This window comes from Micropterus salmoides, unplaced genomic scaffold (assembly GCF_014851395.1).
Source record: "Micropterus salmoides isolate LMB-PRFRI ecotype aquatic unplaced genomic scaffold, ASM1485139v1 Ms_hic_scaffold_12, whole genome shotgun sequence".
In the NCBI taxonomy this organism is placed as follows: Eukaryota; Metazoa; Chordata; class Actinopteri; order Centrarchiformes; family Centrarchidae; genus Micropterus; species Micropterus salmoides.
The window spans coordinates 34,399,401-34,426,191 of NW_024040263.1; the positions used below are offsets into that span (position 1 = coordinate 34,399,401).

The 26,791-nt window shown below is 44.3% G+C and overlaps 1 protein-coding gene across 1 annotated transcript in view; it reads left to right on the forward strand.

Moving 5' to 3' along the window:
* Positions 1 to 26,791, forward strand: part of LOC119899935 (potassium voltage-gated channel subfamily H member 1-like) — a 36,958-nt gene that overhangs the window by 3,176 nt on the left and 6,991 nt on the right. The window contains exons 3-5 of the mRNA XM_038714759.1: positions 9,027 to 9,226; positions 12,049 to 12,301; positions 18,862 to 19,058. Of these exons, the coding sequence (XP_038570687.1) occupies positions 9,027 to 9,226; positions 12,049 to 12,301; positions 18,862 to 19,058 (650 nt within the window). The remainder of the gene's footprint in view (positions 1 to 9,026; positions 9,227 to 12,048; positions 12,302 to 18,861; positions 19,059 to 26,791) is intronic.

The window sequence follows — 26,791 nt, forward strand, 5'->3', positions numbered from 1 at the left end:
ACGTCAGGATCTCCAGTCTGTTGGTCCGGATCACATTCACATCAGACATCACCTCCGACACGAGGCTTTTTGCCTTTCCCGGTTTCATTCGTGTTGACACGTCGTGTGGGATTCATTAAAAACTGTTCAGCAGCAGTGAAACGCTGCAGAGGAAGCCACAGAGTCCAGTGAAGGGAAACGTCTCGCCCAGTTTGAGCGTGGATTCATCCTGCTGACTGACAGTTTGTCCCTGTGGGGCTCCTGTAGAGGCACTGTTCTGAGACCGCTTTGAGGGTGCAGTGCAGTGTGGGTAAACCTTTTGGTTTCTTATTTAGATCCACAAGGAGCACTGAAAGCAGCCAAGTGTTGGATTAACACCTGAGCTGCTGTGAAATCCAGCATCCAGGATGGGGGTTCGGCTCATTAGCATAGCGAGTGTTGTGTAATGCTCGCTGTGACACGAGGACAGAGTCTGAGAGGAAGCACAGAAATAGCCGGTCCACTTTCTTTCCAGAACATCCTCCAGCTCTGCTCTCAGAGGGACCAAACCTCTGTGAGGACACCAGGAGACGGATTATTATTTTGTGTTTTTACAGACGGTTAATAAATGTTTTGTTCCCGTGTAAAGTTTAATCTGCTGAGGGCCGACACTGCGTCCCACAGGGAGTGTTCTTCTTCTTCTCTGAACTTTACAGGTCCCAAATAAATAAGGTTTATTTTCTTACTCACGTTAGGGTTGCACTTGTGCACACTTCAACAGCGTGTGAGTGAAGAGAGAGAATCGAAAAGAAAACCGAGAAGAGGAGTGAAAGAAAAGAAGACGATTGGCTCGAAGGGGAACAGAGCAGAAACAGGAGCCTTCGACTTGTGTTTTTACAATAAGAATATCGCAAATAATATTGTGATTAATGTCACAATATCACATTTTGTTAATATCGTGCAACCCCATTTAACATTAAAGGAAACTTGCAGTTTATTTCAAACTGCCATATTTCCCATAAATGTGTCTGTTGTTGCTCCGTTGGTCGTGCCGACTCTCCTCTCTCCACCGCGCCTCTCAAGAAATAAGAATATCCTGCAAAAGTTAATTCAAAAAGTGAAACTTTCATAGATTCATCTGTGACTGTCTGCACAGTCTGAGAGTCTTATAATAAATAAATAAATCCATGTCAGAAACATTTAGGGCCGGATTTCCTAAAGGTCTGCGTGAGTAAAAACTTTATTTAACCAGGAAGTCCCTTGAGATTGAAATATCTTTTCCGAGGGAGACCTGGCCAAGTCGGCGCATCACTTACAATTTAAAAAGAAATACAGCATAGTCAAAACAAACAAACAAGCGTCACACGTAAAGGAAAGGAACAGGTCACATGTGGCAGTTACATCTTTGAGTTACAGGGCATTTTAACATGGCCTTAAATTCATTTAATGGGACTAGATCATTTAGATTAAGCAAGTTTTACAAGTTTTTCGAAGACCAGGGAGCAAAGTAAGAGAAGGTTTTTTTTTTGCCCCCCAGCTCAGTAAAAACCCTTTGAACCTGCTCAGAGAGCCACCTGGTGGAACACAGATGAAAACTGCTGGAATTCTGCTGAAGCACGTGGATCAGGTCCTGGCACCTACTTCCAGGAAAAACGCCAAAAAAACCCAAACAAAATAAATCGGTAATATCTCCTCAATCATCAGGCCTAGATGCATAATTCTGGTCTCCTTTGAAAGGTCAGAAGCTAAGGAATAAATCCATTGTACATTCACATATGTATTTTACTATTACAGACTACATGGAGATGAAATACAGAAAAATATATATATTTTCATCCTTGCCTGGAAAAAAAAAGCTATATTTTAATGCAATAAACCATCATAAGGTAGATTATAATGCACCTAAATATCTTCTAATACACCTGTAACTGTAAATCTGATGAAATGAAACTGATATACAACAGTTATTATAGAATCTTTCAAAAATATGACAGGCAAATGTTTTGTCCATATTTACTGTTTAAATGTTCACTTTTATTGGGAGTTATCTTCAAAACATTATTTCTCTCCATACAGCCACGTTCCAAATAACATAAAGCTTCCAAAACATTAAAATATTGATAAAAACGGTCAATATTCCTGTGACCTAAAGCACTCACACGCTTTACAGGCCACAGCTTGAGAACAGAACATCCTACAGGTCGCCAGCAGAGGCCGATAAACACCGCCTCCGCCAAAGCAAACTCTTCTTCTCTACTTCAATCTGATGACCGAAACAAAACTTAGCAGCTCAGCCGACCTCACCAAGATGGCGGCCTGCGAGGACGGTCTTTATTGACACAAAGGCCGCTGTTTTTTGGCGAAAAACAGCTAGAACAGCGAAAGTCCGGTACCACATGGTCAAGGAGATTACATAAGCATGCCGGCAGTTTACCCCACTTGGTCTTATACAGGAGATAGACTTAGTGACGGCCAGCCTGCCAGTTCATCAAGTGTCATACAATGATGAGTACGGGAGTCAGAGTTAGTTAAAAAGCGCAGAGCACTATGGTACACAGAATCTAAAAGGTGGTGAGCATGTAGACAACATCACCATATTCCAAAACACTTGGAAAGGTAACCTGCACAAGTGAATTTTTTCTGGCTGTCATGTTAAAACAAACCTCATTTCTAAAATAAAATCCAGCCTTAGTTTCAGCTTTTTACAATCTTTTCAACATAAACTTTGAAGAAAAGTTTGTCGTCCAGCCAAAAACCTAAATACTTATATGATGAAACGTTTTCAATTTAGTCCCCATTTAGTGTGTTAATAGTTATCTTATCTGGAGATTGGGAACGAGCCCTTGAAAATGTCATAAATTTGGTTTTCTTAGTATATAGCACTAACTTGAGGCCGTGTAGTGAGACTTGAAGGTGTTGAAAGGTTAACTGAGGGTCATTTATGGCCTGGTTCAGTGGAGGGGAAACCGAATATATCACTGTGTCATCCGCATAAAGTTGCAGTTTACCAGTTTGCACGTCCTTTCCGATATTATTTATGAATATAGAAAATAAAACGGGGGCTAAAATCGAACATTGAGGAACACCCTTGGAAATCTCTAAAAAGTCAGATGTAAGACCATCTATAGAAACACACTGCGTTCGTTCTGTAAGACAGACTGACTGCTGTGTTTCCGATTCCAATGTTACTTAATCTATTATAGCAATAGCTCATGATCAACAGAGTCAAATGCTTTGGACAGATCCACAAATAAGGCATTTTCAGCATTAAACGCTTAATTTCTGGAGACATTTTCTGCACCAATTTATGGTGGAAATGTCTTGATTTTTATAAAGGGAAGCACAAAATTCAGAATCTGACAATTCAGAAAATAAAAATGTAATAGAATATAATGCAGTAATCAGTAGGGTTACTTTTTTTGGACTTCTATTGACATTGCATCGCAGTAAAGGTGCACCGATCGATCGGTTACCAATCGTAATCGTCCGATAATGGCTTTAACTAGTGTGATCGGTGGTCGCTAAAAACCCCGATCAGAAAAGCCTACGTTTCCGTCTCCCGTCCAGATCAAAGCGGCGAACCAAAAGATGTTTGTTTGGAAATGCTGCTGACCCGGTGGGCAAAACCAGAGGACTTTATAAAATGATGACACAGATACTCACATTTGTCTCTTACCAGTCATGCAAAGCAAAAACACGCTGCTAGTTAACAGTCAGCCTGCATGTCTCCGTAATACAGACTCCCAGTCTGTTTTCTGCCGCCGCCGCCGCCGTCTCTCGCTACTCCCGTGTTACTTTCAGTACCAGTTCCACTTGGTTGGCCCGGTGTGGTTCTTCGTCTGTATTACTTTCTGCTTTCGCCAAATCGTCTGCACCTGCGGAGTAGACCATCTGCTTCTTGTTTACCTGAACGGCCACTAGATAGTGTTTTCGTTTTAATAGCTGCTGCTGATATGCTGCTGTGGACGGAGAAGATCGTATTTGTTATCAAACTGTTTAAAAAACCGCAGTAGTGTGGATGCAGGCTCACATTACCCCACTCCTCTCTCCACTCCGCTCACGTCAACCCTCCCGTTTAAATGTTTCCCCGTAAGTCTCCCGTATCTTCAACCTTCATAAAATCAAATAAAAACCTGCTGGCCGTATTTAAAGTGTTTGCTACTCTCCCCTCTGGTAAAGTCAGTGGCAGCATGTAAATGACGTGGACTGTGCTTCTTGCACAAGGATTAAATAAATAAAAACAACCCACTGAAATAAAATTAGGCCAATAGCCTGTAAACCAAATGAATATAATAGCCTGATTATAAGTTATATTAACAGTATAATATGGAATTAACATTACACTTCTATTTAAATCATTTCATTTTCCTTATCTTATAACTCCTCTCTCACAGAACCTGCCTGAGCTTTCCAGAACAAAAAGCAGCTACTGCAGAGTTTATCATTGACTCACGATGCCTGTGCTCCTTTATCTCCGAAATATTGTGGTTACAGACTTTTTTCTTGAAGTTTTTATAGTTGTAGTAAATTTATAAAAATGCTGTTTGTTCAGTTTTTGTAGTTTATTCCACAGGAAAGCTATAAGATGTTGGCAGTAACCAGGCAAAGGTCTCTAAGACAGATTGAGTGGAATTTGTTGCCCATGTTTCCTGGCAGTAAAATAAATCGTTTCATGATACTTTATCATCTGTTAATTTTAATACTTAATACATTGTTTTTAGGACTAATTAAATAAATATACAGTATACTGTATAATGTTACATGATAATAAATAAAAACAGACCCGGTGATCGGTAACAGCCGAAGCGTTTTCATTTGTTAATTAACATTTCTTGGTGCAAGATATTTTTCAGAACATCTTGAACAATTTGCTTTCAGGAAGTGGTGCCTACATGTCCCAGCGTCCCCGGAGTAAACAAGCAGGTCGAGCTGCTCCGGCTCACCGCTTCACCTCCTGTCCTCCTCCTGCTCTCTCTCTCCCTCGGCCCTGTCACTTTACTCCCTGTCTCACGCCTCCTCCTCCTCTGCCCGACGGGGGGGCCACGGCGCTCCTTTACTCCTTCAGGTCCCTGTGCCTGCTCATCGTCTGCCTCTGCAGCTGATGTTGAAGCTTGAAATTTACGTTGCACCGACAGTTTACAGATTACCAGTCCGGCGCCCCCCCCCCCCAGAAAATGAAATATTTCTAACCTTTGTGTTTTTATCTTGATGATTACGTATCAAACTCCAGTATCTCAAAACGTGTTGGAATTTCAGAATAAAGAATGTCCGATACAGAGATGTTGACCAGAGAAGAAGAGCCTTCAATCTGCTAATTAACTGAAAACACCATTAAATGTGTCCTTAATCTCTCAGTCTGGTTCTGCTGCTCACAGTTAACTTCACCACAGTATTTTTATTTTTTAAGACACACTGTTAGAGTTTCGGGGGAACGAGGACGCGGTGCGAGCTGCAGGACAGCTTTCCAGATAAACCTGATATTGAACGGATCATTTCAAACGTTTGTCTCTGAGCTGAATGAGAGTGAAATGGTGTAAAAGAAGGGCAGGTCCAGAAAAATGGTGGCATAGTTGTTAAGGTTTGTTTTTTAGTATTTGACCTGATTCTCGTTGCTGAAGATGCATTTCAGTCAGGAGGGACTGAGGCTAAATATCAGCTTCATGATTATTGTTCAGCACCAAAATACCAAATCAAGCTCCTTGTATATGTAAAACCTGCTCGTCAGTGAGGCTGATCCGGATTCTGAGCTTCCCTGAGCTCTGAAGGTCTGCTGTGGTTTGTAGATGTGAGGACGATCTGTGAGTGAAATAATGCAGCTCTGAGTGTCTGAACAGTTTCTTTGGTCCAGAAAGTTAAAAATAACACAAACAGCTTGTGTGCAGCTCCTCAGCGGTGAACCTCCGGACCTGGCTCTGGTTCCGGACCTGGCTCTGGTTCCGGACCTGCTGCTTCAGCGTTAGCTCGGCGCCCTCTGCTGTGTTGAGGCTGTACAGTAACCTTTCTGAAGGTCACAGTGAGGCCTGTGTGAATGATTAATGACACTTCCTGTCGGCTCGGCGGTCTGAGCTGCTGTCAGGGTGTTGCTGGTGGACGGGGTCCGTATTGATCCGGTGACCCTGGGTCCATTCTGCTGACGGGCTGGGGGGGGGCTGAGTCAGGACAGACCGCAGCAGCTTTTATTGATGAACTGAGACGCTAACAGCTAATCTGTCAATAGACACAGAGTCGCATCTGACCAACGCTGTCAGCGCTCAGACTGAAGAAACCCAGACGGCCTCACTGAAAGTCAAAACTGGAGGCAGAAGAGGCGTGAAATTAAAACCTTCAATCAAGCTTTGACAGCATTTCAGCTTGAAAGCTGCAGTAGTCGCAACAATTGAACCCTTAACCAGAGGTATCGTTTACGCTGAGGACCGTAACCACACAAAAGTTTCCTGAAAATTATTTTGCGCCAAGAAATATTAACTAACAAATGAAAATGCTTCTTTGCACAGTAAGAAAAGATGCATGGCAATTTAAATACAGAAGAAACAAATGTGCATTATTCCAACAACAACATACTGATACTGAAATGAACCAAAAAATGTGCAGCGCTGATCAGTAACTTCAACAACTTCCTGTCTCAGTTTCTTCTTGTTTCAGTTTTCCGTTCCCTCCCTGTGAACATTACAGACAGCTGTCTTGTTTCTTTAACAATAAAAAAGTTTGCAGCATCGAAACAACACGGCAGTTAAACTCTAAAGATAGAACAGAATAGAAAAGCACTTTATTGTCCAGCCAAGGCTGGAAAATCCTCTTTGGTCTCACCAGACCTATAAAAACATCACCATACAAACACAGACATAGATAAACATCATCATATCACATCGCTGCCGTACATCTCTGCAGTTTACCCCACACACACAGGGTACGTTACATTTAGCTGACGCTTTCGTCCAAAGCGACTTTGCCAGAGGTACTCTGTATCGTCGTCCTGAAGGGAGCAGCTCAAACTCAGAATGGAGGAGGCGTTTATTGAGCAAAGTAAAACCTCAGCAAAGTAACCAGACACAGCATCGTTCTTATAAAAGAGACTAACTAAGGGCATGTCATAAGCATATATAAATAGTTTATAATTTCATCTCATTAGTGTGCACAGAGAATAATAATGGTGATTGAACACAACCCTGAGGAGCTCCTGCATTTAGGACACTTTCATCTGATAATGTTCCTCTGACACTCTCTGTCGGCGGTTGGTTAAAAAGTCCTTGACCAGATGTATAAGACCCCCGTTGACGCCTACGTAAATCCAAAAGCCGTTCCAGCAGAATATGGATCTGCATTGCATTAAAAGATGAGTTAAAATCTATAAATAAAATCCGTGCATATTCTGCTGGAGACGACTGGAGAGCACGTTAACCATGGTAAGGGTAGCATCCTCAGTCCCCTTATTTGTTCTGCAACTAAATTGTTCTTTTATGCATGAGGTATGATGTTTGCTGACAATCTTCACCATGCTCTTAGCCAGAATGCGGGTTAAGGCTACAGGGCCGAGGTCATTCAGGGATTTAGACCTTTGGGTAATGGTCTTATGATCGAATATATCCATGTCTTAGGGTACAGCATAGGTATACAGTAAAAACTGGAATAGTCTAGGTAAGACAGTCTTTAGCTGGCTGGCACAGATATGGTTGATTTATTATCTTTAGCTAATATTGTTAACGTAATTCCTTTAGTTATTTACATTACATTATTTCATATTTAAGGGCCGTGATGTTGGATGTTTTAGCGTTGTTTGATTGTTCACTCTCTAGTAGCCCACGCTACGCCCTTTAGTTGTGCCATTATGCATTATTTTTCCCGATCAGACGTAAAATCTGTAAAGATCTACTCTGAACTCCGAACCCCTGTTATATTTCCCTTAATATTTCCCTGAAAAGACTGTAAAAAAATATTTTTTTATCTGAGCCCATATGTCCCCAACACAAAGTGATGGCATTCACGCCTTTTAATGCATGGATGAAGGAATTGTTCTGAGGTTCTTGTTGGTTACATCTGTAACGGTAAAAATTTGAATAAAAAATTATAGATTGCGGTTCACTCCATTTAAAAGACCTGAAACTGGTTCCGCCAAGACTCCTGCATATGTGGGGATGGATGTGAGGTAGTTTAGCTGCTTCAACAGCAGAGCTTCATCCATCCAACGAGAAGTGGTGAATATAATAAAGCGTAACTAAAATTTTAATAAACAGGGTTTGATAAAATACGTTACGCTCTGACGAGGCACCACAGAATACCTTGGTAATCAAGTGCCGACATTAAAGTTGACTGAACAACAGTTTAGAAAATACAGATAGTCTTTAATTCTACATGGAGTTTGTTGAACATGAATCTTGAATGAGAGTCCGTTGACAAGCCAGATTCCCAGAGTATTTGTATGACTCAGAAAAGAGTAATATGAGTATTTAAAGTTTGAATTAGTCAGTGAATCTGGTGGATGTGAAGAAGACCATGTACTCATCTCCATTTAAAACAAGTCTGCAATTAAAAAGTGTTAACTGGAAAGCATCAAAAAAAAGACTAAAGCAGTCAGAGCTGGAAGGGCAAATAAATAGGAGTATCATCTGCATAAAAATGGATACTGAAGTACAGTCGCTAAGTCGCTCTCGTCAAAGCCACCAGACTCCCTTGACAAAAACCAGAATTTTGCTTCTAGCTTCTAGCTGCATGGATCTAAACTATAGACCGAGACAGAGGTAGCCCAGCAGCTCCTGTGTTCTTCAAGGTGAAACTACAATTACAAGCAGAGCCTGTCGGTGGCAAAAACAAGTACTCTAGAGGATGACTGGGTGCAAGGATTATGGTGCAGCCCTGGTTCACTTCTGCCGACTGCAGCACGCTCGCTGGATCAAATTCAAAACATTTTGTGACCCAATTAGTCACAGAGACCCTGAACTCAGCCTTTAATAGCATGTCAAATTGGATGACTTTTAATCCGTAAAATATCTAAATATCTTAATCTGTCGTGTCTTTTAGTTAAAAAAAAAAAAAGAAGCCCAAAACAACTAAATGTTCCTTCCTGTTAACAGCGCTGCTCTACGCCACCATCTTCGGTAACGTCACCACCATCTTCCAGCAGATGTACGCCAACACCAACCGCTACCACGAGATGCTCAACAGCGTGCGGGACTTCCTCAAACTCTACCAGGTCCCCAAAGGCCTGAGCGAGCGGGTGATGGACTACATCGTGTCCACCTGGTCCATGTCCAGAGGCATCGACACCGACAAGGTAACAAACACTTCACGAGCGGCTCGGGTTTAACTGGTGGATTCAGACGACGATCACAGACATGTGGCCTTTTGTAATATTCAAGTACATTTAGAGAGTAAACATGAGATGATGGGATCACTCGGCCGGACTCGTTTAGTGTAGATTGACTGTTGCTGCTTGTGACTCACAGTGAGTTTTCCACAACATTATTCACCATTATCCACCGATCTGCCAGAACATTATGACCACCTGCTGGTCTCTTCCTTGGACCACTTCTGATAGGCACTGACCCCTGCAGACCGGTTTGGAGATGCTCTGACCCGGTTGTCTATTTATCACAGTTTGGTCCTTGTCAAAGTCACTCAGATTCTCACGCTGCCCATTTTTCTGCCTTATTCTGTGGAAACCATATGTTCAGTGTTATTCAATTTCCCTGTCAGTGGTCTTGAAGTTATGGCTGATCGGTGTATGTTATATACAGTTATTATAAAGGTCTGGCTCACAGTCGGAGTTCCACTTCATTCCAAAGATGATGGACGGGTCAGGACTCTGTGTGGGCCAGGTGAATTTCTCTTTACTCAATTAATATGAGATTTTCCTTCTTTGGAACTCATGGTCCTTTTCCACCGCATGGAACCAGCTTGAACCGCTCTTTTTGTTTTTTCCATTGGGGAATCATTGTACCCAAAAACACTGGAGAATCGTCACTATTCACTACATCATCATTGCGCGCACCAGATGGGGGCCAGTGTTTTATATTTTACAGTTTTCATCACTAAATCCACTTCTGAGAAGTTTTGAGGCGAAAAAATGTGTAGATTGTGATAATATTGGCAGTTTTACAAAAACTGATGGCGGACCGAAAATGTGCTTAAATGTTTTGGAGTTGAGGAGCTCCACAAGTGCTGGCGGGGAAAGCTAACGGGCTGGAAGTTTTGTTGCTATGATGGCCAGCGACATTAAGAGGGTACAATCTGCAATGGAAAAACGGAGGACGGCGTGCCAAAAGCGAGACGAGTGGTACCAACAATGGAAAAGTGCCATAAGAGGCCCAAACCAGGAGAAGCACCAGACCAAAAATAAAAACAGTAACATCACAACAGACTTGTCACTCAGCCCCTGTGGATGCAAAGTGTTCCTCTCCTGCCGCTGGACTGGCTTTTATTACTCACTTTGATTCCTTCTGGACCAAATGGAACTTTTTTTATATCCGATAAGCTGCATCCAAACAGGAAAGGAACACGAAAATTTAGTTGGAATCTTATTAACCTGTTGAGCACAGGCACCCTTTTCCAGGAAAAACATATTTATTTTACCATTACAGACTACATACAGGTGCAATAAAGAAAAAATATATTTTCATCCTCGCCTGGTAAAAAAAAAGATTTTAATACAATGAACCATAAAAACCTTCATAAGGAAGCTTATAATGCAACTGAATATCTTCTAATGCACCTAGAATGCAATTGTAACTGTAAATTTGATGAAAATAAACTAAAATATAGCAGTTATCATACAACATTTTCAAGGCGAATGTCCATATTTTGACAATATCTGCTGTTTAAATGTAGACTTTTATTGGGAGTTATCTTTACAACTATTTCTGTCCATACAACCAAGTTCCAAATGACAAAACACTGAAATATTGATATAAACAGTGACTATTCATCAACATTCCTGTCACCAAAAGATTGAGATCCCACAGTGATGAGGGGGCGTCAATCGCCACTAATATATTCATCCCTGTTACAGGATCCAAAACCAACATCTACTCCCAGTCCGCTCAGACACAATCTAATCACAGTTAAAACCACCTCAACGGTCCCTGTCAGGTCGCTGGCAAAAATGTCACGGCGTCATGGCGGTTAGCTTTCCTTCCGCTCACTCAGACGTGGTTAAGTCCAGGTGAAGCGTGTGTTCTTGTCAGCAGCAGGATTTCAGGTGTCGGATGTGGAGGGAATTTTAAACGTTCCCTGAAACTCTCTTGGAAACTTCTCCTCGTTTGAATCGCTTGGTTTTTATGACAAGATCTAACTGCTTCTATTCAGGAATACTCTGATCTTTTAGCTTCTATTACACCAGACTCTTGATCTAAGGTGATTTTAACTTACTTTGATGTGTGCTGCCTCTCTGCTTAGACATTGTGAATTTCCTTTGAGGGTCAACACTTACTTACAGGGACACACCCTGGACACTGTTCTGTCCTCGGGTTTCATCTGTGTGTCGGGCCAGAAAGCCAATATTTTGAAGTCCTCCCACTTCCTGCCCCCAACAGATTCTCTTCTCTCAATACAAACTCTGCTGACAGATTCCAGAAGGCCTTCACTGCATCTGCACGGAGCAATAACCATAAATCAAATCTGTCAACAGGAGAGTTACTAAACAACTTCTACAGTGCATGTAAAGCTGGACACCGTAGCGCCTGGAAAAATCAGGAAAGTCAAAGCATATAGCGACACGCCACGCTTGTTATTGACATTAATCTTTATTGTTGGTGCTATTATATCTTTTTATTTTATTGCTGAATCGCCAGATTTTCTTTAGCCTCAGTCCTGAAGTGTTTTGTCCTGGTTCGGATCAGCGATCAGCTGATAGTTTCAGCCCTCTGATGTGACTGTCTGAAATGAACGTGTGCTGCAAAAAGTTAAATTATCTTTATATTTACTTTTCTGTGTGTATAAATAAACGTTCTTGGTCGCACTTGTTGCAGTAGAAGTAGTTCTTGTCGGTGTCGTGGGACGAAGAACAATATTTCACACCTCTGTATGTTTTTAATAAAATGGGGAAGTGACAATAAATTGAACTTGAACTTGACCTCAGTGTGACCTCTGCGTCTGCAGGTGCTGCAGATATGTCCGAAGGACATGCGGGCGGATATCTGCGTCCACCTGAACAGGAAGGTGTTTAAGGAGCACCCGGCGTTTCGTCTGGCCAGCGACGGCTGCCTGCGAGCCCTCGCCATGGAGTTCCAGACCGTCCACAGCGCGCCGGGCGACCTCATCTACCACGCCGGAGAGAGCGTGGACAGCCTCTGCTTTGTGGTGTCGGGGTCGCTGGAGGTCATCCAGGACGACGAGGTGGTGGCCATTTTAGGTGAGGAGGTTGTTTTTTTTAATGGACGCCTGAAAATGTGCCGCCTCTAAAAAACATCTCCAGGTAGAGTTTAAGTCAGTTTGAGTCAAAAAGGATCAAACACACGTTTCCTGAAGTCGCCTTCCCAGTGTGACTCACACACAGGCCGCTTAAATCCCTCAAGGCGACGGATCAGCGGAGCAGGATTATCCAATCAAAAGGTGCGTAAAGAAAAATGACCACATTTATTTTTATTTATTGAAATCAAATAACAGTATAATAACAATAATATAACGTAGTGATGGCTTTGATAGATCATGTGCGAGCAGATTTACTCCTGTTCAGAGGATTCTTTTCGTTATAGTTAATATAATATGTTTTTTAAATGATCGTGTTTTTTCTAAACCCAGTTTAAAGCCAAATATCCGTGTTTAGTTCCAAAATATTTTTCAGTCCAATAAATTCAGATTTACAACCTGATGAAAGAGAGAAAATGCAGATTCTCACGCTGGAATAAAAATACTAGAAAGGAAATAAATCAGAAATCAAACAATAGAATCAAAGTAGAGCAAACTTAAACCTATAAACCAGTGTTGTATGTTTATGTGTCATACTGTGTTTTCTCTTAAGCTGCTTCTTATTCAGGCATCTCTTGCAAAAGAGACGACGCGACTCCGACTCTGAGGCTGATTGAATAAAATAAAAACCTGGTCAAATCTGACTGTGTGACGCAGTTAAAACGTGTTGAAATGCAGGAAGTCACTGATCCTGTCACGCCACGAAATCAGAACCAGCCTGTCTCTCATCACTCTAAACATTGCTGGAAGGTTTCTTCCAGCTTTAGTTCCCTTCTGTCCCGTGGACGTCCTGCTATCTGTTGTGGTGACGCTGACACTGATATCGGGGAGATTTCCTGTCAGGATCACGGCTCAGCTCTGAAGAACCTTCTGGATGTTGTCCCGGTCGGGCTCGTCCATCAACCCTTCTCTCAGGTTTATAAAAGCTCCTTCAGCAGGAACAGAAGTGTCTGAAATTGAAAATGTCGGCAGCTGACACCACCTCCGCCTCCGGAGGAAACACCTGAGCCCCGCAGAGTCACCTGCCACACAGCGAGACGCTCCGCCGCCTCACATCCAAACCACAAACAAAACATGGTTTCTATTTCCATCAGCGAGCTCCGGGGCCTTCATTAGCAAAGCGTCTTTTTTTCTGCCTGGGTTTGGTGCTTTTGGTTCAGAAACTAACAGGAAGCTGAGCCAACAGCTGTCAGAGTCTTTATGTTACTCACAAAACCTCCCTGATATTCAGCAGGGACTCGGCTCCGTGGATGAATTAACACGAAATGAGTGTGAAACCACATCACAAGTTCAGTTACAGTAAATCACTGGGTTCCTGTCAGCGTCCTGACATGTTTCATTTGGGCGTGCATTAATTCCACTGTGGCTGGTAATTTCAGCATCTTTGCACGCTAACGCGGTGATTACTTTAGAGTCTCCTGGTGAACAGATTAGGGCCGTCACAGATTTTCACTACACGATCGTCACGGCCAAAAGAGTTCACCATAACAACATTATTGAGCTCGCTGGCTCTTCTTTGCTCCCCTGTAACAGCCAGTGGTCCTCTGGAAACTGAAATATAATTATCCGGACGTACACTCAGGGCTGGGCTATAAATCAATAATGACGATTATCGCAATATAATTTTCCTCTAACATTATAACAAAATGTTCAATATATCGTCAATAAATGTTTGATTGAATTAATCTGAATCCGCTCAGTTAAAACTTTATGGATACAGATTAATAACTGCTCTGAAACTCTCGCTCCAGTCCATGTTGCCGAGCCGGTCGGCAACACGTACGGCTGAACCTGAGCTGTTTACCGGCTTCTCGCTGACCCGCCCTGCTCTGCTTCTGATTGGCTAGTAGTCCTTAACTAGGAACTGAGCATGTGCAACTCCCAACAAAGATCATTTAGAGACAAGATGTATCACTCCATAGCTAAAACGAAGCCTTCAAAACAGGATACTTGTTTTCAGAGATGTGAGGTCCTGCCCGCTAACGGGTCCGGCCATCATCAAGTCCGCTGCTGGTCCCGTTGCTGAGTGACGGACTGCGTGATCCCGTTCCTGGTAGTTTGTACCCCCGAGCTGAACTTGCAAAATCCGAACTTGGCGAGTTCGGTATAGAGAAACAGCCCATGTGACCAGGGCTGGGTGGGTCCAGTGGGTTTGAAATTTTTACTGTCCCTCCCTCCAAAAATTGTAATTTATCAGTGTTCCAAAAAAGCCAAAGACTTATAAGTTTTATTACTCTGTTAACATGTTTAGTTGTTTATTAATTTCATTTACTGTTTATTTGACAGGGACAGCGCACAATTAAAATAATTTCACCAGAGCATAAAACACACAAAAGACACAAACAACCACTAAAACAAAAAATACACTTCATCAAATAACAAAAGATTATTAAATACGTTAAAGCTCGTAGCTCCTTTTTTAATGATCAGAATGGACTAAATCATATTTAATATTGGATTTTATTAAGATGTCTGTCGACTGTGGTGGGAGGCAGAAATCCTCTGTTTCTCCCACTCAGCTGATCCTGATATTTAGGGTAGTCGAGTTAGCCTCTGTTCCTGAAGCCGCTGAGAGGAAATGAGCCTCTGCTGAGCCGTTTCTGCCCTTATCTGCTTTTACCTCTAGATAATTACCAGAAGAGACGTTTCATCAGCTGCACTTCCTCTCTGGATAAATATTTAGACTTTCATTGCAGGTCTCTGAGTTTCACAGCACGGTAGAAACTATTTAAAGTGCGTGTTCTCACCTCAGCTTCACTTCCTCCTTTCACATTTAGACTGATGTTTTATGGGAGCAGCTGCAGCCAGCCTTCACTCTGACAGATGCGCGTTTCCTCTGCAGCGCACGGCTGCTTCATTAATATGGCAGCGTTCGTCATTGTGACCCTTCGACACGGGGGAGGACAGAGGTCTGAGGTCAGCTCGGAGGAAGCAGTGAGACCGACACTAACCTTAACGTCGATCTCAGGTGTAGCTTCATTTTAAATCTCCCGCTCTTTCTTGACCATTTTTCCAGTCGTGGAAAACTTGTGAAATGAGAGAGAGTAAAATGTCCTGGAAAATCTTCTGTTGTCCTGTAATATTGTTATGTTGCGGCCCCCCCCACCCTTTTTACCTAATTCTGTTTGGACACGGGGGACCAACGAGTGTAGGACGTCCTCGAACATAATCCACAACGGCTTTGAGTACTTGTTAAAAAGATTCTCAGATAGGTAGGAGCTAGTCCAAGAAGTGCCCTATAAATAAAACACAGCCATGGTTTGAATTACGGGGGGGGGGTTGGGGGGGTTTGACCCCCTAATTAAGGCTTGGACCCCCCAAAAGAGGCAAAACCAACAGTTCAGAGGGGTCTTTCTTACCTGTAATTGTAAATATTACAATATATTTCCCGTACTCATGCCTTATATTCAAGAATCTTGAAGTAGGATTTCTGACACCCCTAAAATGGACCGTACCATTTCCTAACCTTGGCGTCCTGTCTGCCCGCATCAGCTGCTCCAGTCAGAGCATCATACGCTAATGGAGACGCTGTAAGTTAATGTCAGTAGTTATCTAGCTGCTGTAATACACTGAACTTTCCTACCTTCAGAGTTTGTAATTAGCCGGCCGACAGCCCTCCCTGTACTTTCTTTACCAGCGTATCTTTTCATATGTAACTGTCAGCCGACACTTAGGAAACTGAGGAAACACATTCTGACATCAATATATAGAGGTTATTATTTCATTTCAAGTATTCTGTCAGTCTTTCTACAATCAGCACGATACTTGTTTCCACAGGAGTTTTACCTGCTCAGGTGAATGTTAAAATCCAGGTGTGTTGTTTCTCATGTATTCACTTTTATCTATATCGCGCCGATTCATCACAAAAGGTTATTTCATGGCACTTGTTCTACAGAGCAGCTGTAGACAGTAGCCTACTCTGTTTAGCAGTGTTGCACAACTGCTTTATTGAACGCAGATTTCATTTCATTCACAGTCAACATGAGCAAGATGAAAGGAGATATTTGCAAAAAAAAAAAAAGTTGAAATAATAGGAATTAGAGATGATAAGGCAGACTGTATTTTATGATCGTGTCTTTGGTTCTGGTTCAACACTGTGTGGGTCTGTGATTGAGCCGTCCTGATGGGCTGCAGTAGAATAGTGGCCTCTCACTACATGTTATGGAGCACCGTGAACTGGTGCAATGAATTTGATTTATCATCATCCACAGACTGCACACAGTATTAAATGAGCAAGAATATTGTAAGCTTTGAAAGAATTACATTTATTAAGCCCGCGCTGTACTGGGTTTCCTTATTGACCTGGAAAAAAGGTTGACCCCCCCGGTTGTCACTGTATGACTCGCACCCTGAACACAGCCAGCGATCGTACCTTCTTGCGTAGAGAGAGGGGCCGTTGAGCTTTATAGTAAAGGCTACAATGATGTGTCCTATAACTACAGCCAGTTCCAGCTCGAATAAATAAGCATGATTTTGATCTGAAGAGAACGCCGAGCTTTATCTTGAGCTTAGAAACCAGGCTGCTAATGTGAGTTCTGAAACACAGTTTACAATCTGTGACTATACCTAAATATTTATAACTGTGTTTGGTTCAGTTGCTGAAGTTGGTGATTTTGCCTGCAAAGGTCCAAGTCGAGTCACATGGCGATCCGTCCTTGAACCTTTACGGCTCTCCGTACGCTCGTCAAACTTTTGAAGCACTAGTTTATTCATTTAACTCGCACTGTGAAAACAGGTGAAAAGCAAGAAAGTATGAACACAGCGGATTCTTGCAGTTGGCTTGGCCAGTAGTGCGATATTTAAACCTTGCTGTAAACACGACGGCCCAACGCAGAACCCTGTCAGAGTTTCGACAACTCTCATTTGACGGACACCAGCTTTGGCTTTGAGTCCTGCTCTCTACTTTGCCTCTGATTGGCTAACCCTAACCAACCTGAACCAACGGAGGCAACGAATGCTAACCAATCATATTCGAATCATTGTCGAAACTCTGGCCAGGTCACACTTCAGTCTAATACAGACCACACTGAAAGAATCAGGATCGGATACGGGCAAGTAAACACAAACAGAACTGAAGTGAGTGAACAGTAGCGTGCAAATACAATACAGAAACAAATAAGCAAACATTCTTCAGTAGATTAAATAGATACCGTGGCCATTATTTAGAAAGAACGTTTATTTGTAGAACATTCCTGAAACAAGATGAGCTGAACTCGCCACACAGCTGAAGACGAGCTGATGAAAGACGTACAGACCATAAAACTGCCGTCTCTGTGTCCAACATCTTGTTCTCACTAATGAATTAGTACCAAAGTTTACCTGCTTCCACCTGAGGGAGCCTTGTCGCATGTGGACGCTTGGTCAAGGCCCTTTGGCGTCGCTTTTTAAGCTTTTAAGGCTCCACGGTAAAAGTAGCAACACCTAGCAACACCTAGCAACAATAAATATGCAACGTCTGGTTAGACTTTCAAAATAAATTGCTAGCGTTTTGAAACCTCGCCATTTTGAAACGCCACGTTATTAAAGTTGTGAAACGTTGCAGTTTGGTTGGATTTAGGGCCCGTGTCCACCAAAGCGGGGTTTTTTTGACGCCAGCGTCTTTTTTCAACTCATCCCAATGGGAGCACCGCGGTTTTACAAGCTGGTAAAAACGGCAGCAGCATGACGAGAGTTGAAAAATGTTCAACTTTGGGAAACACGCTGCGCTCGTCACTGTCACTTTTTACCCAGCTCTCCAATCACAGTTGAGGAGGGGCGGGACAAATACCACACCGTAAAACAGTTACTATCCCGGCACTGGGCTTCATCCAACCTCAGCTCCTGGTTCAAGTCCGGGTTCTGGCCCTCCTTACTCAGTCTTTTCTGTTAAATATCATGTACCTGCCTTTACCGTAAAACACTGGCGCTACAGGGCTTCCCCCCTGCGTTGACCTGTGACGCTCACGGATCCCCGTTACAAACTGACGCCGACGGCCCTGACCATGCGTCCATATGTGACGCATGGTCAGGTGGGTCATGGTGGGAGTGAGAACCGGTTGGTTTGTAACCTGCAAGGTTTTATCATTAACAAAAACCAACTTAATAATCAAAACTAGGTTTGAGAAAAACTTCTTCGTAAATAGAAATAAAAACAAGGTTTTATAAAAACTTATAACTGAAACCATGTTGAACTAAAATAAACTAAAACTATAAAGCAAAAGTCTTTAGTTTTCATCTTTATCAATGTATTTGAAAGGGCCCACATAAGCCTGGCATGTTTGGTGGATATAAAATCTATCTTCCAGTTTTTCAACTCTACAAGTTTGTCCACGCCCCTCACCTGGCATGATGGCGGCAAAAGTCGAATTCCCAAAGACTAAAACTAATAAAACCTAAACTGAAACGAAGCATTTTCAAAAGATTTAAACTAAAATAAACTTGCAAACCGGCTTTTAAAAAGTCAAGTCAAAACGATCTAAAAATAATAACCTTGTATATAAACCTCACCTGTCCGTGTCTCTGCAGGTAAAGGTGACGTGTTCGGTGACGTGTTCTGGAAGGAGATGACGTTGGCGCAGTCCTGCGCTAACGTGCGAGCGCTGACCTACTGCGACCTCCACATCATTAAACGGGACGAGCTGCAGAAAGTCCTGGAGTTCTACTCCGCCTTCGCAAACCACTTCGCCAGAAACCTGGTGCTCACCTACAACCTGAGGAAGAGGGTGAGTCAGCACGCCGGACACGTGTCTTTATTTCATTTAAACCTGGGTTTACAGCAGACATCACTGTCTGTCAGTTCTAGAGGTAACTGGACAGAGGACGTTTTGTCCGTCAGAGACTTTAGCCTGCGGCTCAACTCGTCTCCACTCGCCTTTTTTCCTTCGGGGACAAATGGTACCTGGTACTTTTTTCTGACGTGAAAACTGTCACGGTTTTGTGGTGAAGACAGGGTTGAGCAGGTTGGAGGACCCAAACGCAGGACACGAAGGCTAGCAGGGGCAGTTCAGTGAAGGGTTTTAATATAAACAAAAGGCGAGCACACTTACAAACTGAGTGGCTGATGACAGAGTCCAAAAAGAAAGGTTGTCTAACAGAAATCCAAAATCCAAAATGAGCAGGGAAACACGACGAGTGAGGCTGACAGGAGCAACACACTGCTACACAGGGTGACAACACAATGATCCGACAAGGACAAGACAGAAACACCAGGTATATATACACAGGGACTAACGAGCAGGGCGGGAGCAACACAGGTGAAAGACATGAGGCTAACGAGACACAGGCAGGCAGAGAGCAGGGGAAGACAGAGACAGACATGCAGAGGGATCACTGGGGTAACATGACAAGGGTTACCGAACACTAGACAAGACAGAGACGGACATGAGTGAACCCCAAAACACAACAGACTATATAACTGATACTGGACACAGGACAGAACCCAAAACACTAAGACATAAACCGAGACACAGGACTGGGAACAAAGACAAAGAACTGAAACACAGGACCAAGAGCCAAGATAAAAAATGAGACATAAACTACTAAGGACAAGGAACGAGAGAAACAGGAAAACAGACATACGAAACAAATGGCAAAACTCAAACTCACAAGGAAGAAACTACAACTCATAACAGAAAACACTGCAGACTGCTGAACGTTAGCTCAGTTTAGCTGCTCAGTTTGTTTTTTAGTTCAGGATTCCTTCGGATCGTTCAGGAGGTTTCTACCTAATAAAACAATAATGATAATTATCACAATATAACTTTCCCCAATAACAAAATAACTAATGTTCGATTTTTTTATTCTATTTAATACATTTGAATCACGAACGAATAAGCACTAAAGCACTTTTCTATTATTATGTTGAGGAAATGGACTGAAACAAGATTTTACTCATCATATTTGTTGAAAACAGATTTTATCAGAATAGTTCTGAAGTTTCTGCCTCAGATGTGTGAAGTGATCCTCTGTTTGTTCTGAGCAGAAAGAAAACATTAACTTTCACTCAGGAGCAAAAATCCACCTTTAAACCTGAAAGAAACGATGATTTACATTGAAGATAATTATTTATATCGAATGATTTATTGTTATTTTTTGGGCTGGAACCATGTGGTATGAAAGGGGCTTAAAACAACACGGAGAAACGTGACAGTGTGTTTGTGTGCGCTGAGCTGAGCCTGTGTGAGATCGTCTTGCAGCTCGCCGCCGCCGTCGCTCTGTCGTCGTCAGGTTTTTTCACACTGAAGACTTTACACAAGCTGCTTTGTTGTCGTCCCCGCAGAGCAGGTGTGGTGTCAGCTAAGCCAACAGTGCGGAGGCGGGTGACGACAGGCCGCCGTGTTCACACCTCCTCCGCCGACGCCACAGACCAACAACACGCTCACTGAGGCTGCAGAGATCACAAACACATCACCGGGAACTCAAATCACCTCGGGGAGCGAACAGAGGCTCACATCCCGTCAGCAGATTAACCGGGACACAGTCACACACCATCGGAAACGCTAGCTCACTGCTAATGCTACCTGATACAAGTTTAATAAACACCAGCAGCAGTTTGATGTTGGGTCTTTACACTCTTCTTCTTCTCTGCTTTTATCAGCAGCAGCTGTTCACCTGTCCTTGAGCCCCGCAAGGTCGTTTTAATAAGCTCACCAGCAATCAATACACTGATTTACAAATTTCATCAGCGACACATCCAGAACTTCTGCTCGTGTCAGAGGGGCGTAAATCCACTTCCTGTTTTCACCCTGACCTCTATCTGACCGTCACATGTGGGTAAATTGTTGCCATTGGTCGGGTGATTGCCGCGCCATCCGCCATAGTGGTGGCCGCACAACAGAAAGCGTATTGTTGCGATGGGCGCACCCGCCTGCGTCACGCACGCAGCTCTGGGAATATCTGTGGCGGCGTTTCTAAGCAGACTCACCAGAGGCGGAGGCCCGGCCCGTCCTGGCTGACGGCCTTTGGCAGGTAACGGTCGAAGAATCACTGATTATTAGAAGCGTCACTCGGTTTTATTTTCATGTGCCAACAACAAGAGACACACCGCTTAAAGAATCCTGAATAGAACGCCAAACGGTAAAGGCTTCAGGTGTGATCTGCAGTACCTGCAGAATGTGTTTGAAAACACCGGGCTGCTTTCTACAAACGTGTACGGCCTCCAACAAACTCATTCTGAAGTTCCACACGCTCGCACAACCACCAACCAATGGACGCTTATTTTGATTTCCCCAGTATCTCCAGGCGGAGGGAAGTCCTGCTCTTCTCATTCAGGGGAATCCAATCTCTTTTTTTCTGTATCCATAACCTCAGTTAGCTTAGCATCTGTTCAAGGTGGGGTGAGCTCACGGCGTCCCGTCCCCGGCGTGGCGCTCCGGATTGAGCCGTAAATAAAGGCGGTGTGGTGAAAGCTTGTGCACACAAAATAAGGTTTTTTTAACCTTATTTTGGGGTAAAGTCATCAAACTGTTTCAGATTTTCCTGCTGATTCTGCAGGTTTTATTTCCCATGACCACAGAAAATGCAGTTCTGGCTTTCTGCCCAGAGAGACCTGATCCTGTTAGTCCCAGATACCTAGAGGCGTCACCAACATGGCTTCCGAGTGGCAGGTGTAGAAGGACTTTGGTATTTCTTTGTTTGCTTGCTGGGATCCAGAAGAGGAGGATTTTGTTGAGGTGTGGACTCTAGGGGAGGTTTGAACGGGGGTAAGGACTCGTTCTTCGGTGGGTTTTGTGTTTGTTGTCGTTGTGGTTGTGATCGTCATGTACGGAAACACATGGGTCCTCGGTGCACGCAAACATGCATGTCATGTTAAACACTGAACACTGAATGACAACATTATTTACACAAAGTGACGCCTGAATTTAGTGCAGAGACTTCAAAAGTGCCGAGTGGCAAAAATAAAATACTTCCAAAACGACCACTCACCCTGGTTGTAAGTGAACGATAGATATCATAACGCAAGCTGAACTGAAAAGGCCTCGTTTGTGAAGTGAGTTTGTGAGTTTTTTTATTTTTGGATAAACTTGAAGTGAAACTAACGGCTGCTTTAAAACCACAGATTGTTCATATTGAGACGGTTTCAGATATCAGAGAGACAGAAAGTCGAGTCAGTAGTGTGGAACAAAATCTCACGGGGACCAGTTCTGACCACAACACCGGGCCCTTTGTTCACATCTAAAACAAAGACTTTTTCTTCAGACAACAACCTGCCATTATTTACACTTCCTCAAAATAGCTTCACTTCTGTAGAACAAAATTAAACAAAACTGGCAAAAAGCAAAAGGCTGTGGAGGTTAAAACCATCCACAGTTTGTTAAACAGGGAGGTGTTCCTGTTACTTTGCCGACTCTCGTTAATAATAATGGGTTAGGGGTTAGTAAAAAACAAAATAATGCCAGAGTTTAAGTTTATTTTCAATTAAATAAGTAAATATAGGAAGTTCAGTAAAGATCTGTCTGGTTTCTCATTTCTGTTCCTGAAAGGGAATCACTGGCTGAATGTTTTCCTCCTGAAGGCTGAATTAATCCTGAGTGACAGATCATTCAGACGAGCTATAAAATACTGTGATGGTTTCCATAAGCTGCTCGCTCGCTCTCTCCTGGTTGGTTATACAGCCTCCCTTTGTCTCTCTGCTGTAAATCGATGAAAGCCATCGTGTCCTGTTCTGCTTGGCTGTGCAGTAATATTGCCACTGAAGAGAAACGACCTGCCAGGCCAGCTCTCACCTCCAAAACCCTCCGACTCCAGCTGAGAGCCGCTTCACGCCACGCTCAGCTGTCGCAAAGGCCGCAACTGACCTTATCTCGCTTAAATTAAGAAAATTCTAGTCTCACGTTCAGCCTCAAGACTTATCTTTCAAAAAACCCTTGTTATTAATGACACCGGTAACTGAACTGCAGTCAGCTTCCCACGCCAGACCCACGCCACGTAGCCAAGCCTCAGTCTACCAACGCCAGACCCACGCCACGTAGCCAAGCCTCAGTCTACCAACGCCAGACCCACGCCACGTAGCCAAGCCTCAGTCTACCAACGCCAGACCCACGCCACGTAGCCAAGCCTCAGTCTACCAACGCCAGACCCACGCCACGTAGCCAAGCCTCAGTCTACCAACGCCAGACCCAAGCCTCAGTCTACCAACGCCAGACCCACGCCACGTAGCCAAGCCTCAGTCTACCAACGCCAGACCCACGCCACGTAGCCAAGCCTCAGTCTACCAACGCCAGACCCACGCCAGACCCACGCAACGTAGCCAAGCCTCAGTCTACCAACGCCAGACCAACGCCAGACCCACGCCACGTAGCCAAGCCTCAGTCTACCAACGCCAGACCCACGCCAGACCCACGCCACGTAGCCAAGCCTCAGTCTACCAACGCCAGACCCACGCCACGTAGCCAAGCCTCAGTCTACCAACGCCAGACCCACGCCAGACCCACGCCACGTAGCCAAGCCTCAGTCTACCAACGCCAGACCCACGCCAGACCCACGCCACGTAGCCAAGCCTCAGTCTACCAACGCCAGACCCACGCCAGACCCACGCCACGTAGCCAAGCCTCAGTCTACCAACGCCAGACCCACGCCACGTAGCCAAGCCTCAGTCTACCAACGCCAGACCCACGCCAGACCCACGCCACGTAGCCAAGCCTCAGTCTACCAACGCCAGACCCACGCCAGACCCACGCCACGTAGCCAAGCCTCAGTCTACCAACGCCAGACCCACGCCACGTAGCCAAGCCTCAGTCTACCAACGCCAGACCCACGCCAGACCCACGCCACGTAGCCAAGCCTCAGTCTACCAACGCCAGACCCACGCCACGTAGCCAAGCCTCAGTCTACCAACGCCAGACCCACGCCAGACCCACGCCACGTAGCCAAGCCTCAGTCTACCAACGCCAGACCCACGCCAGACCCACGCCACGTAGCCAAGCCTCAGTCTACCAACGCCAGACCCACGCCAGACCCACGCCACGTAGCCAAGCCTCAGTCTACCAACGCCAGACCCACGCCACGTAGCCAAGCCTCAGTCTACCAACGCCAGACCCACGCCAGACCCACGCCACGTAGCCAAGCCTCAGTCTACCAACGCCAGACCCACGCCAGACCCACGCCACGTAGCCAAGCCTCAGTCTACCAACGCCAGACCCACGCCACGTAGCCAAGCCTCAGTCTACCAACGCCAGACCCACGCCAGACCCACGCCACGTAGCCAAGCCTCAGTCTACCAACGCCAGACCCACGCCACGTAGCCAAGCCTCAGTCTACCAACGCCAGACCCACGCCAGACCCACGCCACGTAGCCAAGCCTCAGTCTACCAACGCCAGACCCACGCCACGTAGCCAAGCCTCAGTCTACCAACGCCAGACCCACGCCAGACCCACGCCACGTAGCCAAGCCTCAGTCTACCAACGCCAGACCCACGCCAGACCCACGCCACGTAGCCAAGCCTCAGTCTACCAACGCCAGACCCACGCCAGACCCACGCCACGTAGCCAAGCCTCAGTCTACCAACGCCAGACCCACGCCAGACCCACGCCACGTAGCCAAGCCTCAGTCTACCAACGCCAGACCCACGCCACGTAGCCAAGCCTCAGTCTACCAACGCCAGACCCACGCCAGACCCACGCCACGTAGCCAAGCCTCAGTCTACCAACGCCAGACCCACGCCACGTAGCCAAGCCTCAGTCTACCAACGCCAGACCCACGCCACGTAGCCAAGCCTCAGTCTACCAACGCCAGACCCACGCCACGTAGCCAAGCCTCAGTCTACCAACGCCAGACCCACGCCACGTATCCAAACATAAAACATAAAAGCAACAGGGAAATCTAAAAAAGTTTAAAAGCAACATAGGGAAATTTAAAATATACACATTAAAAAATAATAACAGTTACAGTGCAGTGTACAATCAGGGTTAAAAGAGTTAAATGGAAAATAAAAACAGGCTGAGAAGTTGAGCAAATAATTGAATTACAATTCAATAAAGAATAAACAGAGAAGTACACTTAATCTACTCTCTCTAGCTAGTCTGTACTCGGGTCCACAGCAATCTTTGGGTCCACTGAAACTCCAGAAACCCTCGGACACTACAGAGAAACCAGGACATGTCTGTCCGCAAGCCGCTTTGATCCAGTTATACTCTGGACCCACCTGCGCGTTTACAGGTGGACAGTGGTTCTTGCAAATCACTCCGGCGTGAGATTTAAGATCACTTCCTTCACTCTGTTCAATCTCACTCTCATTATCATCATTATATTTAATTAAAAGCAATGGTAAAAAGAAAAGTCTTCAGTCTGAATTTAAAAGAACTGACAGTTTCAGCAGACCTGCAGTTATCTGGGAGTTTGTTCCAGATATACGGAGCATAATAACTGAACGCTGCTTCTCCTTGTTTAGTTTTGACTCTGGGAACAGAAAGCAGACCTGATCCCAGACGACCTGAGAGGTCTGGATGGTTCATAACGAAGCAGAAGATCAGAAATGTATTTTGGCCCTAAACCATTTAGTGCTTTATAAACTAACAGCAGGATTTTGAAATCAATTCTTTGACATACAGGAAGCCAATGTAAATACCTCAGAACTGGAGTGATGTGATCCACCTTTTTGGTCTTAGTGAGGACTCGAGCAGCAGCGTTCTGAATCAGCTGCAGCTGTCTGATGGATTTCTTAGGGAGCCAGTAAAGACACCGTTACAGTAGTCAAGCCGACTGAAGATAAAGTCATGGATAAGTTTTTGGCTGACTTTGTAATTGTCTTAATGTGGCTCCTCAGAGTCCATGACTACACCAAGATTTCTGGCTTGATTTGTGGTTCTTAACATTACAGATTGAAGTCGAGCACTGACTTTCAATCGTTCCTCCCTGGCTCCAAAAACAATAACTTCAGTTTTATCTTTGTTTAATTGAAGAAAATTCTGGCACATCCAATTGTTGACCTGCTCAATACAGTCACTCAGCGCCTGTATGGGATCATAGTCCCCTGGTGAAATGGTTATGTAAATCTGTGTGTCATCTGCATGATTATGGTAACATATTTTGTTGTTTTTCATAATCTGAGCCAGTGGAAGCATGTAAATGTTAAACAAAAGAGGTCCCAGAATGGAGCCTTGGGGAACTCTACATGTCATTTTTGTCAGCTCAGATGTGTGATTACCTATAGACACAAAGTAGTCCCTGTCCTTTAGGTAGGATTCAAATCAGTTTACCAGTTTAGTACTGTGCCAGAAAGTCCAACCCAGTTTTCAAGTCTGTCTAGTAATATGTTGTGGTCGACCGTGTCGAATGCAGCACTGAGATCCAATAATACTAAGACTAAAATTCTGCCACGGTCAGTGTTTAAATGGATGTCATTGAAGACCTTAACAAGAGCCGTCTCAGTGCTGTGGTGTGGTCGAAAACCTGACTGGAAGACATCAAAACAGTTATTTAGTACCAAGAAAACACTAAGCTGTTGAAAAACAGCCT